The sequence below is a fragment of the Carassius gibelio genome, chromosome B10 (assembly GCF_023724105.1).
Source record: "Carassius gibelio isolate Cgi1373 ecotype wild population from Czech Republic chromosome B10, carGib1.2-hapl.c, whole genome shotgun sequence".
NCBI lineage: Eukaryota > Metazoa > Chordata > Actinopteri > Cypriniformes > Cyprinidae > Carassius > Carassius gibelio.
The window spans coordinates 6,166,038-6,183,625 of NC_068405.1; the positions used below are offsets into that span (position 1 = coordinate 6,166,038).

The window sequence follows — 17,588 nt, forward strand, 5'->3', positions numbered from 1 at the left end:
TCGCTTACTCCTTGAGGATTCTATAACAGTTAAAAACTCATGGCAAAGATCATGTATTTCTAGGATTATCAGATGTGACCCTACATTCTGAGATGATGAATTAAATGCTGGGATGGAGAATCAGTCCCACACACGTTGAAAGTAAATCCTTCACCATCTCTCTTCATTAAATGCCAGCGTGATTTAATACAGTCTCGGTGAGTTCCTGTTTTGAATGCTTGGAGCAAAAACTGTCTCAAATGCAGAGAAAAGTAGTGTCATAAATCAGGCTCCATGAGGTCATTTTAGTTCCTGTGATGTCATACTGCCCCCTGCCTGCTACCCGAAATAAACCACAATTTTAAACAGAAAAACAAATGTCCAGTACACTATCAAGCTTCGTAATTAGCTGCTTATATTACCACATTTAATCAAACTTGATATGGACAGGAACGTACATACCATTAATGTTGCTTTCTGCAATTGTGGATTTGAGGATTTATTTCTGAGATATGAGAAATGTACTAAATAGTTTTATTTCAAGCAAGTCACATCCAACATCGATTCATATAACTAATTTAACCACTTTATTAACATAGTTGGTCAAAAATTGTGTAATTATACAATAATGACATAATAACACAAAAAAATAGGTCATGCTATGTGTATAATAGCAGATTCCCAAAGCTTTTTTTTTTTTTTCTGAGATTTTAAATACCTGTCAGAAGTTCGGACATGCTGAACTGAATTGAACTGAAAATGAAACCGGTGAGTTGTATCAGATGAAGTAAAGTGTTAGGTACACATGGACACTCATATAATACTGTTTATAAAGTATCCCAGAATGCACCAGTATGTAAAGGGCTTTAAGTGTAAGCAGTGTTATAATCTAGACAAAGGGGTGACTACTTAATTTTAATAGGTTTTATTGTTTGTTGGCTGGTAGTGTATATGGGACCATCAAACAGATTAATTGTTAAAAGCTAAAACTAAGCAGATGTCTTCATCTCAATTTATGATAAAACGCATATAGTTCATACACATTCAGTTTTGTTTATGAATTATGAGATATGATCTTAAGAAATCGTTCAAAAATATTCTACATAAACTTCTCTACAATATTTTCTGATACAGTGTTTCACTCACAAATATAACCGAGAACACACAGAGAAAGATAGTATCCTGGAATATCAATTAATGAGAAATTAACAAAACTGCTTAGTTACAACATAAAGTAAAGTGATGATGTGCCACTTTGGAATAAGCTATTCTATTTAAATGTTTTAAATCTAAATTAATCAATGACAACATTGTTCAGCTTTAAGCACTATAGCATGTTATTGAATGAACTTTATTAAAGAATGTTACTAACAGATGCATAATACTCTCGGATTTTTACTCAAAATAGATATAAAAGCGATGAAAAGTACAAATATCAGACATTTATACTGTATGTCTCTGCTTGCAGAGATTTCAGTCTAGATTATTGCAGTGATTGTACATTAAACTTCATTACTGGTGATCCTGTTAATATGAATCACCTCAAACCTTGACTAGCACTCATCTGATGTCTGCCATACATCTGTCTCATTGAAAAAAAACAAACAGGATCCTTTGAACAGATGCAAGCAAACTCGTCTTCAAAGAGTTTAAGGGATCAATATTCCTCAAGGTGTGAGAGCCTTTTCAATCATTTCAGGCTTCTTACTCATTCCTCAATGTTCCTCTGGTTTCTTGAGTATATGGGCACTTAAAATGTTGCTGGGTTGTCTTCAGCTCTTGTGGATACCTAAAAATGTTTTATCCTTCTTTAAGACCCCTCAGGGCTCTTTGGGATTTTAACGAGTTCCTTTAAGATTGGAGCTTTTCGGTTCTTTGAATTGCATTTTTAGAGATCCTCAAGAAAGGCCAGATTGGAGCATCTGGTCATGCATTCTTTCCAGGATGCGGTGAATGCTTGCGAAACTAGGCCGGTCAGTGGGATGAGTGCTCCAACACAAACGCATGAGATTATACAACTCCTGTGGACAGTTTTCTGGACAGGCGAGCACATTTCCATCCCTTACATAGTAGATGACCTCCTCATGGGCCATGCCATAGTATGGCTGCATGCCATATGAGAAGATTTCCCATAATACCACACCATAAGCCCACACATCTGACTCGCTGGTGTAGCGGTTGTAGAAGATAGATTCGGGTGGCATCCAGCGAATTGGGATGGCATCGTTTTCACTGGCTTTGTAATAATCTGCAGCATAGATGTTGCGCGAGAGACCAAAATCCGCAATTTTCACAACCAGGTTTTCGGCGACCAAACAGTTGCGGGTAGCTAGGTCACGGTGCACAAACTTGCGTTCCGACAAGTACGCCATTCCTGCCGCCACCTGCTTGGAAATGGAGAGCTGCTCCAGGCAGCTGAGGGGTGGGTAACGCTCAGGTTCTGACACCAGACTGCTGCAAGTCAAGGTATCCCGACTTAGACTGGGCTGCTGGGTTGAAGAGCGCCGTCGCAGGAATTCGTTCAAGTCCCCATAGGCCATGTATTCAAACATGAGACACATGGGCTTCCCCACTGCACAGACTCCTGCATGACAGATACACAAACGACAGGCTTAGTTGTGCTTCCAACAGTTGATGCCTAACCAAAAATATCCTTCTGTTATTCTAACACTGAGTCGAGGCACTGAATATGGTTCCGAAATGCCACAGAGTGGACTGATCCAGACTACACGCTGGGTCAACTCTGAAATGGATAAGTCAAGCTATTTTAAGGCTTTTTCAATTGTGTGGTACCCTTGAGGAAAGGACATAAGTGTAATAGGAAGCAGATGTGTTTAATTTTAGGAAAGTCCTCAAGCAGATGTATGGTGCAAGCCTTTGAAGTTGAGACACATTACCTAGGAGACGGACAATGTTGGGGTGATCAAACTCAGCCATAAGTGCAGCTTCTCTTTGAAAGTCATTCTGCATATCAGCCGAAGCTTCCTCCTTCAACATCTTCACTGCCACCATGGTGAATGGCTCCATTGGCAAAAGACCAGGGGCTCTAAAGAATAGCAGGAACATTGGGAATCACATTGCAGTAACTTGCTGATCCTGGTCAAACAAACCTGGACAATTCAAGCCTGGACCATCAATCAGTTTTTGAACTTTTTTCCAGCTTTTGAAGTAATGTAGTAGGCATAATAGTCTAATTTGCTTAACTTAGAAATTACTTTCTTGTCATGGAGTAACAGGCCACCTTCACTGACCTGAAACCAGCTTTATCTGTCACATATTGACAAACAGGTCATAAAGCCTTTCAAAATAGTTTAAATGGTGATGCCAAACTTTGGAAACAGAACGACAATGGCACTAACTCAAGAACCAGCTTCGAATACCATTAAGATTGCACTTCCTGTGCTGAAGGCTCCTGTGTGTTCCTGGAGAAGTAAACACTTTTCTAATGGGCGTCTATAAATAACCCCCTCAGCAGAGTTCACTCACACGATAGTGTCTACAGGGAAGTTTCATATTGAAACACATCACATGTTTACTATACCTATCCAATATCCTATTCCAGGCAAAAGCCATATGGTGTATACATTATACCCACTGCTGTACTTCCCAGGGTCTCTGTATATCTGATATCAGAACTATTTGGTCTGAACACGTCAAACCTTTGCTTGCTGAATAATGGTTTATGCTGTCTCAGATCTAAATGGTGAGTCAGTAAAGAGTTTCTGAGAGTACAGTCATTGTCCTTAAAACTGGGTTCACTTAACCATTCACATACTATAAAAGTTAACTCTGAAAAAACCTTACAAAAGAAATCATGCGGTGGACTGTCCATATAAACAGTGACAGTGGCAAACAAGAACAGACATTAGCACCACTGGTGTTACATTTGTGTGTAACATTTGGTAGCTCTCACCTTGCCTGAAACACCCTACCGAAGGCCCCCTCTCCAATATCACGGACATATTCAATGTTGTTGCGTGGATATTCGAGACTGAGGAGCTTAGAGTTGAGAAGGAGAGGCAGTCGTTGGTACATGGGGTTGGGATGAAGTCGGTCCAGCAAGAGCTCTGAGGGGAGTGTAGTCAGAGTAGGCGTCTCCAGCACTCTACTGAATATAGAAGCACAACTGTGTTGTTTAGATGCATATAGCTAATAATTTAAGTAATGCAACATACAAAGCAACTTCTAGTGAGAGTTCTCAAGAGCAAGGGCATTCGATTCTCCAAGAGAGCCACCTTCCTGCAGAGTTTTTCTAACCAAGTGTGACGAGTGGGGCGGGGCCGAGAGACGTGGGAACAGGAGCGAGGCTGGTGGACTGATTGGGGAATGAGTGACACCTGCTCGAACCACCGGTCTCGAGTCCCAAGGAGGAGATGGAGGGATATAAAACCAGAGCGACGACAGTGACGGAAGAGAGAGGACCAGGCCTGGACTTTCTTTTGTGTTTGCTTTTTATTTGTGCACAACAGTCATCCGCGAGGGGCTGTTGTGCTGTTTTGTGTTTATTTTTGATTATTAAAGTTTCAGTTGATTGTCCGCTGGTTCCCGCGTCCTTCTTCCAGATGATTACGAAGGTTATATTTTTACAGTGGTGCCGAAGCCCGGGAGAAGGAGGGATGCACTGCTGAAGATCCCTCGCCGCTGTGGTGAATCCGCGGTGCCATCGAGCATGCGAGGAGTGTGCCGCCATGGACGCTCGAGGGCTGGAGTGAGTTGCCGGGGACAGACGAGCTCGCTGCCGGCCGCCCGTGATGTGGAGGGGCGGCTGCCATCCTTGAGGGAGCGGAGGAGTCAGCGCCGTTCGCCATGGGGCCGGAGCCTGCTGCCATCTGCCGGAATGGGGAGGAGCAGGGAACGGGGGACTCCTGCCGCTGCCCAAAACCGGAGGAGCTGTCGCCGTCCACCGGGCGGCAGAAGAGTGTCGTGCCGTCCGCCGAGGGCCGTCCAGTGCCACCGCCTGGCACTGCGGAGGAGATCACCCAGCTGGTGAAGGGTTAAAGCGGCAGCATGTCTGGGAACCGGAATTTTTTTTCTCTCTCCCCTCTCTCGTTTCTGTTGCTCCTCTTTCCATCTCCTTTTCTCTCGCCTCGTCTGTCCTACCCCCAGGTTCCCGCAGGTCCCCGTGAGTGGGGGGAGTAAAGCGCAGTCTCGGGAGAAACCCCGGCCTGCTAGGGGTGATGGGGGTATGTGACGAGTGGGGCGGGGCCGAGAGACATGGGAACAGGAGTGAGGCCGATGGAGTGATTGGGGAATGAGCAAAACCTGTTCAACCCACCGGTCTCGAGTCCCACGGAGGAGATGGAGGGATATAAAACCAGAGCAACGACAGTGATGGACGAGAGAGGACCAGGCCTGGACTTTATTTTGTGTTTGCTTTTTATTTGTGCCGAACAGTCATCCGCGAGAGGCTGTTGCACTGTTTTGTGTTTATTTTTTATTATTAAAGTTTCAGTTGATTGTCCGCCGGTTCCCACCTCCTTCTTCCCGATGATTACGAAGATTATATTGTTACACGAAGATGTCCAGGATTACTTGAACATTACAGACAAGTGTGTTGGACCAGAATTAGAGCAATACTCTGTTTGATGGTGTACCTTCAGGAGATGGGATAGCAAACTCTGATGCTAAAGCGCTACATTCCAGCAGATTTCAGTTTAGGCCTTGCTCCATTAAACCTTTGCTTTCAAATCATCCTAAACACCTTGATTTCAGGTGTGTTTGATTAGGGTTGAGTTAAACTCTGCAGGATGGTATCCCATTCAGGAGCAGGGTTGGCCATACCTTTTCTAGAGTAATTTTGATTGAGTGTCCTGTTAGGGTTTGAAATTTAAGATCTGGACTATGATTGTTTAATAGGAATGTTGTTTCAGGACAAAACAACAGATGTTGATACCTATGCTCACTTGGTAGACCTTGATACATTTCTGTTCCTGAAGTCCTTACTTTCTGCATATTCAGCTCCATCCTTGATCAAACAAGGCTGAAATAGCTAATTAAGATCATCAGGAGCACTTCACAAGTACAGTAAGTTATGCTGATGCCGAGATGGAAATTAATTCAACCCTGTCCTACATCAGTCCTCATGGATCACACTTTTTAAAGCAGGGTTCTTCAGGGTTTAGCTCCAAACACTAGGAAATTACAGGTAATTAAGCTTGACCAGGGTTTGAATTCAACTCTGCAGGACATTGGCCCTCCAGGGCCAGATTTGAGGAACCCTATTTTAAATGTTTGAGCCATCAGTGTAGTGCAGGTAATTGTATTGAGAGACTAAATGACTGTAAATTACTATAAACGAGACTTTTCAGTCCATTATTTACCTTTTCCTCTTTTGCCACATTTTCTTTCGCCTATGGCACATGAGGATGAGAATGGTAAAGAAGGCCGCCCCAGCGAAGCCAGAAATGATGAAGATGATAACGCTCATTGAGTAGGCTGTAGACACAGGAGGAGGCGGGTAAATCTGGACTGGTTTTGTAATGGAGGGTGCAGTCTTCACACTCATAACTGAAGAAAAGAAGAATAATTGTAAGCCAGGACCAGCATTTGTTTAATATTTAAGAGATAGCTGACATTCTAGTCCAGTCAAAAAGTATTTTCACAGCGTGATTCTAGTTTATCTTATTTATTAGTGAGATATGAATTGTTATACCTTCTCCACATTTGGGCACCAGACAGTACTCCCAGCGTACATTAGAGTTTGTGGTGTAGCACCATGGCCTGTCACTCTCTCCTCCTGGGTTACGACAGTAGTTTTCTGCATTTCGCAACTCAGGAATCACATCTACAGAGAGTCTATGTTGATGGGGATCCTGAGTGGGATAAAAACAGAGCGGTCAACCAAGAAACTCAAACCTCTGTGGCTAAATTCAATATTCCCATTATCTCTGATATATCCAGCACTGCCAGGTTGAAACACACCACATGCATTAAACCTTTCCACATTGTTTTGAAAAGAGACAAAATCTTCTCCATTTAAAACTTCATTTCAAAGGAAACCTCTGGATTGATTTATTTTGACCCTCCATTGTTTTTGCTGTAAAAACATTTGTTTCCTCTGTTCATATCTGTTGAAGGTCGCTGAGTGTATGCCAACGTGCAGAATTCAAATTGTTCAGGGGTAGGTTATAGTTTGAGGATAGTGACATAAAAAAAATAAAAAAATACTATTTGATATTTGATTATAGCCAATTATATTTGATTATAGTGAAAATGATAGCATGTTAAAATGCATGTTTTTTTTTTTTTAAAAAAGCATTAAATAATCGCACCAAATAAGAGTATAGGAAGATTTTATTTGTAAATGTAGCTATGCTGGCTTCAAAACAAACATTTACCTGCTGGTTCCATCGCTGACAGGGAATGGAAGATGCTGTCATGTTGTGAGTTCCTTGGTAAAACCTTCCTTTGTCACTGTAACATGTTGCTAAAAAATAAATAAACTGTCACTGGTCAAATAAAATGAAAAGTGTGCTTTTATGATCATTATTGCTGTTTAATGCAAACTGGAGTCCAAAGGCCTGTTAGTAAATATCTGTGTATGTATGGATCTGTGCATATAATAATGCAATAATTAATAATAATTATTATTTAATTAAACAAATCTAAATAGTAATTATTACATGATTTATTTTTGATAGTAGTTAGTAGTATTGTTGTTGTTGTTGTCATTTACAAAGCAGTTCACATGCACGTTTAATTAAAAATAAAATATAGCTTCCACTTTTACACCCCACCGTGAAGAAAGCAAAGAAAAATTCTCACTTACTTGTAACTTGGTCTTTATTGAGATCTGTATTAAACAAGCAAAATAAATAAATAAAAAATTAATTGATTTATTAATTTTACTTATTAAGTTTAGTTATACTTTTCTGACGTGCAGGCTTCTAGAAGATACACAGCCTAATTGTCAGTCTCCTGCTTTATATAATTACCATTTCATTGCTCTTTCCCATTAAATTTAGCAAGACAACAGCTTGCAAACATGGCATGGAAACATTTACTGTAGATAGGACCATTTACTCAGCTGTTCAATCTCCCCAACTTCCTCGCATGCTTTGGCTATAAACCACCCTAATCTTGTCGATCTCCAGGTCTGCTGTCCTCACATTCCTCACGAGGCATTTCACATAAACAAAGAAAATCTACAGCATTGTCCTGCCAAGAACCATACGTGGCAGGTTTTCCTCTAACACCCATTGTTTTCATGGGACGGATGCTTTATGAACATCATTGACAATCAGCCCCAAAATATCACATGATTTTCAGAGCTAAAAATATATGTTTATATAATAGCGTGTCACACTTACCAACGTAAGGAACCGCTGTGCATGAGGATGGGTCTGCTTGTTGGCTGGGTAGAGAGGTGCATTCTGGGAGAGTGATGCTATGTTGGAACCCTCTAAGAGATCGTTCCTCAGCAGAGCGCCACTCCTTATAACAGTACAGCTCTTTCACAGCCAGACAGTGCTCCCTGTGACACAACAGCACAGTGTATGTTGAAATATATATATAGCATGGGTGGTTTAGTGGTTAAAGCTTAGGGCTAGCATTTGAAAACTTGCTGGTTTCTAGGTCGACCACCATTGTTTGCTTAGGCATGATGAGCAAACCTCAGGTTGCTCCAATACTGTGACTTGCTTTGAATAAAAGCATCTACTAAATAGCCTTATGAGTCTTTTATTTATGAAGTGCCGTTTCTGTGCCTGATGAATATCATGTCATATTGTATTTCAAACTAAATTTTATTTTATTTTATATTATTTAAAATGATTATTTTTTTAATTCTTTAAATTAAAATAATTATTTATTTATTTATTTATTTAAAATATAACAATTAAATTAAATATAATACAATATGTATGTGCACAATATAATATAAATACAAATGGGCTGCATTTCCCAAAAGTATCGTAAATTTAAGCTGAGCGTAAAAATGATCACACAAATCATCTTAGACTTGTGGACCATATCCAAAAACCATCGTAACTTAAGTAGTACTTGAAAATCTTTGTGGATCTATGAGTGCTCTGGAGTAATCGTAAATACAGTATTTATATACATCGTATATGAGGTTACCTGCAGGACAATCGGCAGATTAACTTCATTCAAGTTTCTGATGTTTCCTTTGTGTTGTGCTGTTGTGGCTTGTTTTCATTGCAATTTGCTAATTTTGTTGTGTTGTGACTTGATTCTGTTGTGTTCTGCTAATTCCGTTGTGGTGTATATGATATCTCAGATCATTATTTAGTTCTGTGTAAACTTCATATAGCCAAAATTGTAAATTCTACTTCTTGTTACAAGTATCGAAGAACCATCACTTCTACCACAAAAGACTGCTTTTTAAGTTATCTTCCTGATGTATCCGAATTCCTTAGCATATCCAAAACCTCAGAACAACTTGATGATGTAACAGAAACTATGGACTCTCTCTTTTCTAGCACTTTAAATACAGTTGCTCCTTTATGCTTAAGAAAGGTTAAGGAAAACAGTTTGACACCATGGTATAATGAGCATACTCGCACCCTAAAGAGAGCAGCCCGAAAAATGGAGCGCAGCTGGAGGAAAACAAAACTAGAGGTATTTCGTATTGCTTGGCGGGAAAGTAGCATATCCTACAGAAAAGCATTAAAAACTGCTAGATCTGATTACTTTTCTTCTCTTTTAGAAGAAAACAAACATAACCCCAGGTATTTATTCAATACAGTGGCTAAATTAACGAAAAATAAAGCCTCAACAAGTGTTGACATTTCCCAACACCACAGCAGTAATGACTTTATGAACTACTTTACTTCTAAAATCGATACTATTAGAGATAAAATTGCAACCATTCAGCCGTCAGCTACAGTTTCGCATCAGACAGTGCACTATAGACCCCCTGAGGAACAGTTCCACTCATTCTCTACTATAGGAGAGGAAGAATTGTATAAACTTGTTAAATCATCTAAACTTACAACATGTATGTTAGACCCTATACCATCTAAGCTCTTAAAAGAGGTGCTTCCAGAAGTCATAGGTCCTCTTCTGACTATTATTAATTCCTCATTGTTATTAGGACATGTCCCCAAAACCTTCAAACTGGCTGTTATTAAGCCTCTCATAAAAAAGCCACAACTTGACCCCAGAGAACTAGTTAATTATAGACCAATCTCGAATCTCCCTTTTCTGTCCAAGATACTAGAAAAGGTGGTATCCTCACAATTATATTCCTTCTTAGAGAAAAATGGTATATGTGAGGATTTCCAGTCAGGATTTAGACCGTATCATAGTACTGAAACTGCTCTCCTTAGAGTTACAAATGATCTGCTCTTATCATCTGATCGTGGGTGTATCTCTCTATTAGTTTTATTGGATCTTAGTGCTGCGTTTGACACAATTGACCACAACATTCTTTTGCATAGACTTGAACACTTTGTTGGCATCAGTGGAAGTGCATTAGCATGGTTTAAATCGTACTTATATGACCGCCATCAGTTCGTAGCAGTGAATGAAGATGTATCATATCGATCACAAGTGCAGTATGGAGTACCTCAAGGCTCAGTTCTAGGGCCGCTACTCTTCATGCTTTATATGTTACCCTTGGGAGATATCATCAGGAAACATGGTGTTAGCTTTCACTGTTATGCTGATGATACGCAGCTCTATATTTCCTCGCAGCCCGGTGAAACACACCAATTTGAAAAACTAATGGAATGCATAGTCGATATAAAAAATTGGATGACGAGTAATTTCTTACTGCTAAATTCAGAAAAAACAGAGGTGTTAATCATAGGGCCTAAAAACTCTACTTGTAATAACCTAGAACACTGTCTAAGACTTGATGGTTGCTCTGTCAATTCTTCGTCATCAGTTAGGAACCTAGGTGTGCTACTTGATCGCAATCTTTCCTTAGAAAGCCACGTTTCTAGCATTTGTAAAACTGCATTTTTCCATCTCAAAAATATATCTAAATTACGGCCTATGCTCTCAATGTCAAATGCAGAAATGTTAATCCATGCATTTATGACTTCAAGGTTAGACTACTGTAATGCTTTATTGGGTGGTTGTTCTGCAGGCTTGGTAAACAAACTACAGCTAGTCCAAAATGCAGCAGCAAGAGTTCTTACTAGAACCAGGAAGTATGACCATATTAGCCCGGTCCTGTCCACACTGCACTGGCTCCCTATCAAACATCGTATAGATTTTAAAATATTGCTTATTACTTATAAAGCCCTGAATGGTTTAGCACCTCAGTATTTGAATGAGCTCCTTTTACATTATACTCCTCTACGTCCGCTACGTTCTCAAAACTCAGGCAATTTGATAATACCTAGAATATCAAAATCAACTGCGGGCGGCAGATCCTTTTCCTATTTGGCGCCTAAACTCTGGAATAACCTACCTAACATTGTTCGGGAGGCAGACACACTCTTGCAGTTTAAATCTAGATTAAAGACCCATCTCTTTAACCTGGCATACACATAACATACTAATATGCTTTTAATATCCAAATCCGTTAAAGGATTTTTAGGCTGCATTAATTAGGTAAACTGGAACCGGAACACTTCACATAACACCGTACTTTCTACATCATTAGAAGAATGGCATCTACGCTAATATTTGTCTGTTTCTCTCTTGTTCCGAGGTCACCGTGGCCACCAGATCCAGTCTGTGTCCAGATCAGAGGGTCACTGCAGTCACCCGGATCTAGTACGTATCCAGACCAGATGGTGGATCAGCACCTAGAAAGGACCTCTACTGCCCTGAAAGACAGCGGAGACCAGGACAACTAGAGCCCCAGATACAGATCCCCTGTAAAGACCTTGTCTCAGAGGAGCACCAGGACAAGACCACAGGAAACAGATGATTCTTCTGCACAATCTGACTTTGCTGCAGCCTGGAATTGAACTACTGGTTTCGTCTGGTCAGAGGAGAACTGGCCCCCCAACTGAGCCTGGTTTCTCCCAAGGTTTTTTTCTCCATTCTGTCACAGATGGAGTTTCGGTTCCTTGCCGCTGTCGCCTCTGGCTTGCTTAGTTGGGGTCACTTCATCTACAGCGATATCGTTGACTTGATTGCAAATTAAAACAGACACTATTTCAACTGAACAGAGATGACATAACTGAATTCAATGATGAACTGCCTTTAACTATCATTTTGCATTATTGAGACACTGTTTTCCAAATGAATGTTGTTCAGTGCTTTGGCGCAATGTATTTTGTTTAAAGCACTATATAAATAAAGGTGATTGATTGATTGATTGTAGCATGTTTCCGTTGTGTTGTGCTAATTTCATTATGTTTCAGCTTATTTCCATTGTGTTGTCTACATTTTGTTGTGTTTCATCTTATTTCCATTGTGTTATTTCAATTTTGTTGTGCTTCAACTTATTTCCATTGTGTTGTGCAAATTTTGTTGTGTTTCGTCTTATTTCCATTGTATTGTGCTAATTTGTTGTGTTGCGACTTATTTGCATTGGGTTGTGCTAATTTTGTTGTGTTTCAGCTTATTTCCATGGTATTGTGCTAATTTGTCATGTTACAACTTATTTTCATTGTGTTGTGCAAATTTTGTTGTGTTGCGACTTATTTACATTGTGTAGCGCTAATTTCATTGTGTTTCAGCTTATTTCCATTGTGTTGTGCTAATTTTGTTGTGTTTCAGCTTATTTCCATTATGTTGTGCTAATTTCGTTGTGTTTCGGCTTATTTCCATTGTCTTGTGCTATTTTATTTTTTTTGTGTGTTTCGGCTTATTTCCATTGTATTGTGCTAATTTTGTTGTCTTTCGGCTTATTTCCATTGCGTTGTGCTAATTTGTCATGCTGCAACTTATTTCCATTGTGTTGTGCTAATTTTGTTGTGTTTCATCTTTTTCCATTGTGTTGTGCTTATTTGCCATGTTGCGACTTATATATTAATGTTATATTTATATTAGTGCTGTCAAAATTAGCGCGTTAACGCATTCGATTAATTTGAAATATTTAACGCGTTAAAATAAAATAACGCAATTAACGCGGTTGCAGTTTTTTTTATTTCCAGTTGTGGCCTATGTGTGTTCAACGTGCAAAGAAATATGGATAAGACCAAGGAAGGACTTTTAGACGGAAAGTTTCAGTATAAAACTCTGCCGGATTACTCTTCAGTCTGCCACAAGAAACATTACTCTTCATTTAGTCTGCCACAAGAAACAGCAACATTAAAATCATGAACTCAAATGTCATTGTTTAAAAAAAAAAAAAAACAACAATGACTGTAACAGTGCGTAAATCAGACCTTTCTGTAACGCTAATGTTAATAAGCTTAAACGAAAATAACGAAATAATTGTGTAGCGGAGTATTTTTTGTACACAGTGCCGCGAACTGTCAATCACTCCTGTGCGCGTGCATCACTGTCCTCCTCAGCTGCAGCAACTTGCGCTCTCTCTCTTCATCAAGCTTTAAAACAAAAAGGGGACAAAAAGATCATATTGTCTTTGTGCATAGGCTATAGATTAATTAGATAAATGAATATCTAAATTTGTGCCTTGCCGTCTACGGTATTTTTTTAGAACTTAGAAAAAAGATGCTGCAGCCAATGAACAGCCAGCGGGGGCTGGCTGCAGGACGACTCAACCTCCGCAGACAGTTTTTAATGTTTATCAGACAATAAATACTCAAGATTTTGCTTTAGTATAACTCACAACGAGTTTCACACACCTGCTCCGGCCACGTTGAGTTGTTGACACTTAACAGTGGGAAAAGCGACACATGCGCTATTCACTTGTATAACTTAAGGGTGAATGGGTAATGTAGTTTCTGCTCTCGGTGGGATGAATTAGGAAGCTTGCATTGTGAAGGGCGCTCTGAAAATCGGCAGTGCAGGTAAAAGATTAAAACCTCTATTAAAACAGATGTCCAAATGAGCGTACCGGTACGCTGCAAGCACGTTCTGGGCGCACGGAGAGGTGGCGGTACGCTCAAGAGCTATATTTGGAAGTGGCGGTACTGAGTACCGGTGTGTACAGGCCCACTTAAAGCACTGGCAATGACTATACTGTGGAATTTTTTGCAGTCCACTTAGAATTCAACATGGAAATCATTTTTTATTGGCATTGATTGTTTTGAAATTCAAATGGTACTTACATGCCTGTGTTTTTATTTCTGTAATAAATATGGCTTTCAAGCCAACTGTTAATTTGGAGGATATTGATGGTTTATTGCAGGTATGTTGTTTACATGAGAAAATCTGTGTTACAAGTTAAACAAAAATTCCAATAAACAATCATATTTTGAATTTAAATAGTTTCTTTGTCTTGAGTTTACATTAATTATTTACATTTTACATTTACATATCCAAAAAGTTTCAGTCTTTTAATTGCGATTAATCGCGATTAATCACGATTAATTTTAAAGAATTGTGCGATTAATTAGTTAATTTTTTTTAATCGATTGACAGCACTAATTTATATATTTTTTTATACATATAGATAACAACTGGTAGATAATTTGATCCTGTGATGGTATTTTTGTTTTTTGTTTTATGGGTCAAATTTCATGCTTTGTTTTAGTTTTTTGTTCTAGTCTTTAATAAAATAAAAAAAAATGTTATTATAGGTGACATAAGAACAGAATAAAAGCTAAATGTCAGCCATTTACCAAAACACAGAATCTATAACTAATTTTTCTGGTTGTCATTCTGTGAACAGGTTCATGTCTCACAGCTCACCAGTGCTGTTTCCTTTTCTGTAAAGATATGCTTTTTTCTGATGCAATGTTAGGAAATCTGATCCAGGCAACAACGAATGACACATAGCCAATATGTTTCTTTGGCTTCTTCTGGTTTACTGTATATTTTCTGGTATATGCATATTCTGCACGGTATCAGCTCATTTGCATTACCTGCAGATGGGTTTTGGTGCTGGTCCGAGTCCAGACGGGTTGCAGTCCTGGAAGGTGCCGTGGCAGAGCAGTGATCTGGCGGCGGGCCTGCAGAATGAGCTCACCCCGTCTAGCTCCCCCCATGCGCTCTGTGCCAGGTACTCCTGAGCGTCCTCCGGGTTCGGAAGAGAATAGTTAAAAAATACCAGCATGTCCTGACGGAGCTCGTTCCGACACACGTCGCCTCTGTATGTGCTGCAGTAGCCTGCGCTGCCTTTGTACAGTCTAAATCATATAAGAGATCACAATGCAACATTAAACACATACATACTGTGTGGTTTCTGGGTGTTCTGTGCGGGTTGCATTATGGTTGCAAAAGCATTCTGGACGACTTCTCTATGCATGATGTCTTTTGTCAAGCTTTAAAGAAGTGCACTTATTTTGACTTATTTTTCATTTTGATAGGTAAATGACATGTAAAGTTCTTGTCATTTTAATTATAATTGTATTTAAAGGATATATATATTTAAATGCATTTTGTTGCAACTTAATCATTTCAATTGTGCAATTGCAAATATATTTAAATGCTAAGTTTGTATAGAAATCACATTAAACATTTTATTTAGCAAATAAAGATATGCTTAAGTCCTATTTAAGTTCGTAAAAAGCACTTATTAAATTATAATAATTGCATTTAATATAAATGTAAACTATTTTACATTTTCATTTAATAAAAAAACAAACAAACACGTGATCAGGTGTCTGAAAACTTTACATTTAGTTCACAATAAAGTATATTCTTTTTAAATATGTTACCGTCTTAAAGCTTGCTAAAGTAAACAGACCACATTTAATATAATATATATAATATAGGATCCTTCAGTTTACATATTTTACTAATTTTATTGTATGTCAGATAAAACACGTGAGTCTGATGGTTTTGAAACATAACAGCTCTCCTTTCCTCGGAAATAATAACAAACTGTGTTTGTACTTTGTCAAAGAGTAACTTATTTGCCCTCAATCATTAAATGCTACTAAACAGGGCTGTGTTTCCCAAAAGCATCGTAAGCTTAAGTTGATCGTAACTCCATTGGTTTCAGTGGCTCTACAATTCAGAATTTAAGCTTACGGTGCTTTTAGGAAATGCAGGCCAGAATAGTTCAGTTGTATAATGATGTATCTTCAAGGCTTCCATACATGACTGTCCCATGACTGCGTGCTGACTCATGTACACACTGCACAACTGACAGGAATAAAGTGCAGTTCTCACAATTACTTCATTCTCTGTAACTTTGCTTTAATTGCATCCAGACGCTGAATCTGTACTGTCAGATAATAGCTCGGTTTATTTAAGTTCATGTGTAACTTAGACCATCTGGCACATTTGTTTGCGGCGGGAGAGTACTGCATTATCCAGCACGTTTATGCTTGCATTTATCATTTCAATCAACAGAGACACACTGACTAAATTTGAGTGGCTCTTTCCAGTGAAAGCTCCACTCAATTTAAACGCACACTCATGAGTTCATGAGCAGTCAGCTTGAGTCATGCAATGCATTTAGAAATTCGCTGTTCCTAACAGATTTTGTCAGATTTACCAGGTGAAACCGTTATAGAGAAAATACGGCCACAGGGTCACGTTGTATTAAGCTGCATGTTAAAGTACCACTTAATAGGATGTAAATTACATTCTTACCTCCATTCTATGGGAAAGATACAGGATCCAGAGTCCACCACCAGAAACAGACCCAAGAAGAGAGAAGAGCACAAACAATATCTGTTTAATGTCAGAGAGCAACACATCCACGCTGTAGACCTGAGCATGCTTCTGTGGCACAGTGTGTGTGTGACTGAGACGAGGACACACACAGAGCACGGGGGTCTTTCTGCAGATACAGCAGGTGTGAAGTTTAACGGCCCTCCTCCTTTAAATGTGTCAGGACTCAAGAACCTACTTCACAGAAGCACACAGTTTACGGACTTGAGGTCTTTCTTTTTAGATACCACTTCCAATAAGATTGAGGTTTACCAGAGATCCATGTAATAAGGAATTGTTGGTACTTGTTGGTCATTTATTTGGTAACAAAAGCATATATGACTCAGTTAATGCAATAATTCAATGTAATATGTCCTAATCGTATTGTACACATTCTGTGCATGGCTCAAGTGACACAAGACAGCTTTTGGGGCATGTTTGCCTGAGGATGCGTGGTTTCGGGTTTTGGAGGAGGCAGAAGAACAGCTATGCAAACACAGAGGAAGCTGAGTGAAATACCGGCAGCAGAAACACAGCTGCTGAAACTTCAAGAGCAGTCACTTCATATTTACACAGAGCTGCCGGGGAAGCATATGGCTGAAACAGTGAGGGGGTGTTTACAAGGCTTGTTTCATGGGCCTTTATTAACAGAAGCATTGCAAATTGATTTTGCTAAAACGTTATGACTGCTGACATCACAGCCTGACAATAATACACTCCAGTGGTATCGTGGTACTCTGACTGTGTGATCTAGTACTGTGACGTTTACCAAGGCAGTATGAAAAATATATAATGGTAATTTAAAGGTACACTGCTCTTTAGAAGTTTGGGTATTTCACCATTTATTTGATCAAAAGTATAATAAAAATTGTAAACTGTAATATTGTGAAATATTGCAGTTTTTTTTTTCAACATTACAGCATAAAAGTAATAATGTATCTCTCTCAATCAATTAATCAGTCAATCAGTCAATAAAATAAGGTATCTCACTGACCACAAACCTTTGAACGGTA

At 39.2% G+C, this 17,588-nt stretch overlaps 1 protein-coding gene across 2 annotated transcripts; it reads right to left on the bottom strand.

Annotated features, from left to right (window-relative positions):
• Nucleotides 1–543: 543 nt before the first annotated feature.
• On the bottom strand, nucleotides 544–16,821 carry LOC127966782 (muscle, skeletal receptor tyrosine protein kinase-like). 2 transcript variants are annotated; one of them, XM_052568027.1, is made up of 10 exons: nucleotides 16,516–16,821; nucleotides 14,838–15,101; nucleotides 8,289–8,452; nucleotides 7,748–7,771; nucleotides 7,317–7,405; nucleotides 6,632–6,791; nucleotides 6,300–6,486; nucleotides 3,893–4,084; nucleotides 2,877–3,025; nucleotides 544–2,563 (listed from the first exon to the last, which is right to left on the bottom strand). In XM_052568027.1, the coding sequence occupies exons 1-10, from the start codon at nucleotides 16,641–16,643 to the stop codon at nucleotides 1,878–1,880; spliced, it is 2,043 nt and encodes a 680-aa protein (XP_052423987.1). In that variant the 5' UTR covers nucleotides 16,644–16,821; the 3' UTR covers nucleotides 544–1,877. The 2 variants fall into 2 exon arrangements, with proteins under 2 accessions (XP_052423987.1, XP_052423986.1); XM_052568026.1 differs by having other exon boundaries at nucleotides 3,893–4,087; nucleotides 16,516–16,812.
• Nucleotides 16,822–17,588: the final 767 nt, after the last annotated feature.

Coding starts and splice junctions, on each gene's coding strand:
- LOC127966782 (XM_052568026.1), bottom strand. CDS start 16,643: ATGCTCAGGTCTACAGCGTGGATGTGTTGCTCTCTGACATTAAACAGA. Junction 3,026..3,892: donor GGTAGGGTGTTTCAGGCAAG/GTGAGAGCTACC, acceptor GCTATTCTTTAG/AGCCCCTGGTCTTTTGCCAA. Junction 2,564..2,876: donor CAACATTGTCCGTCTCCTAG/GTAATGTGTCTC, acceptor TCTGTCATGCAG/GAGTCTGTGCAGTGGGGAAG.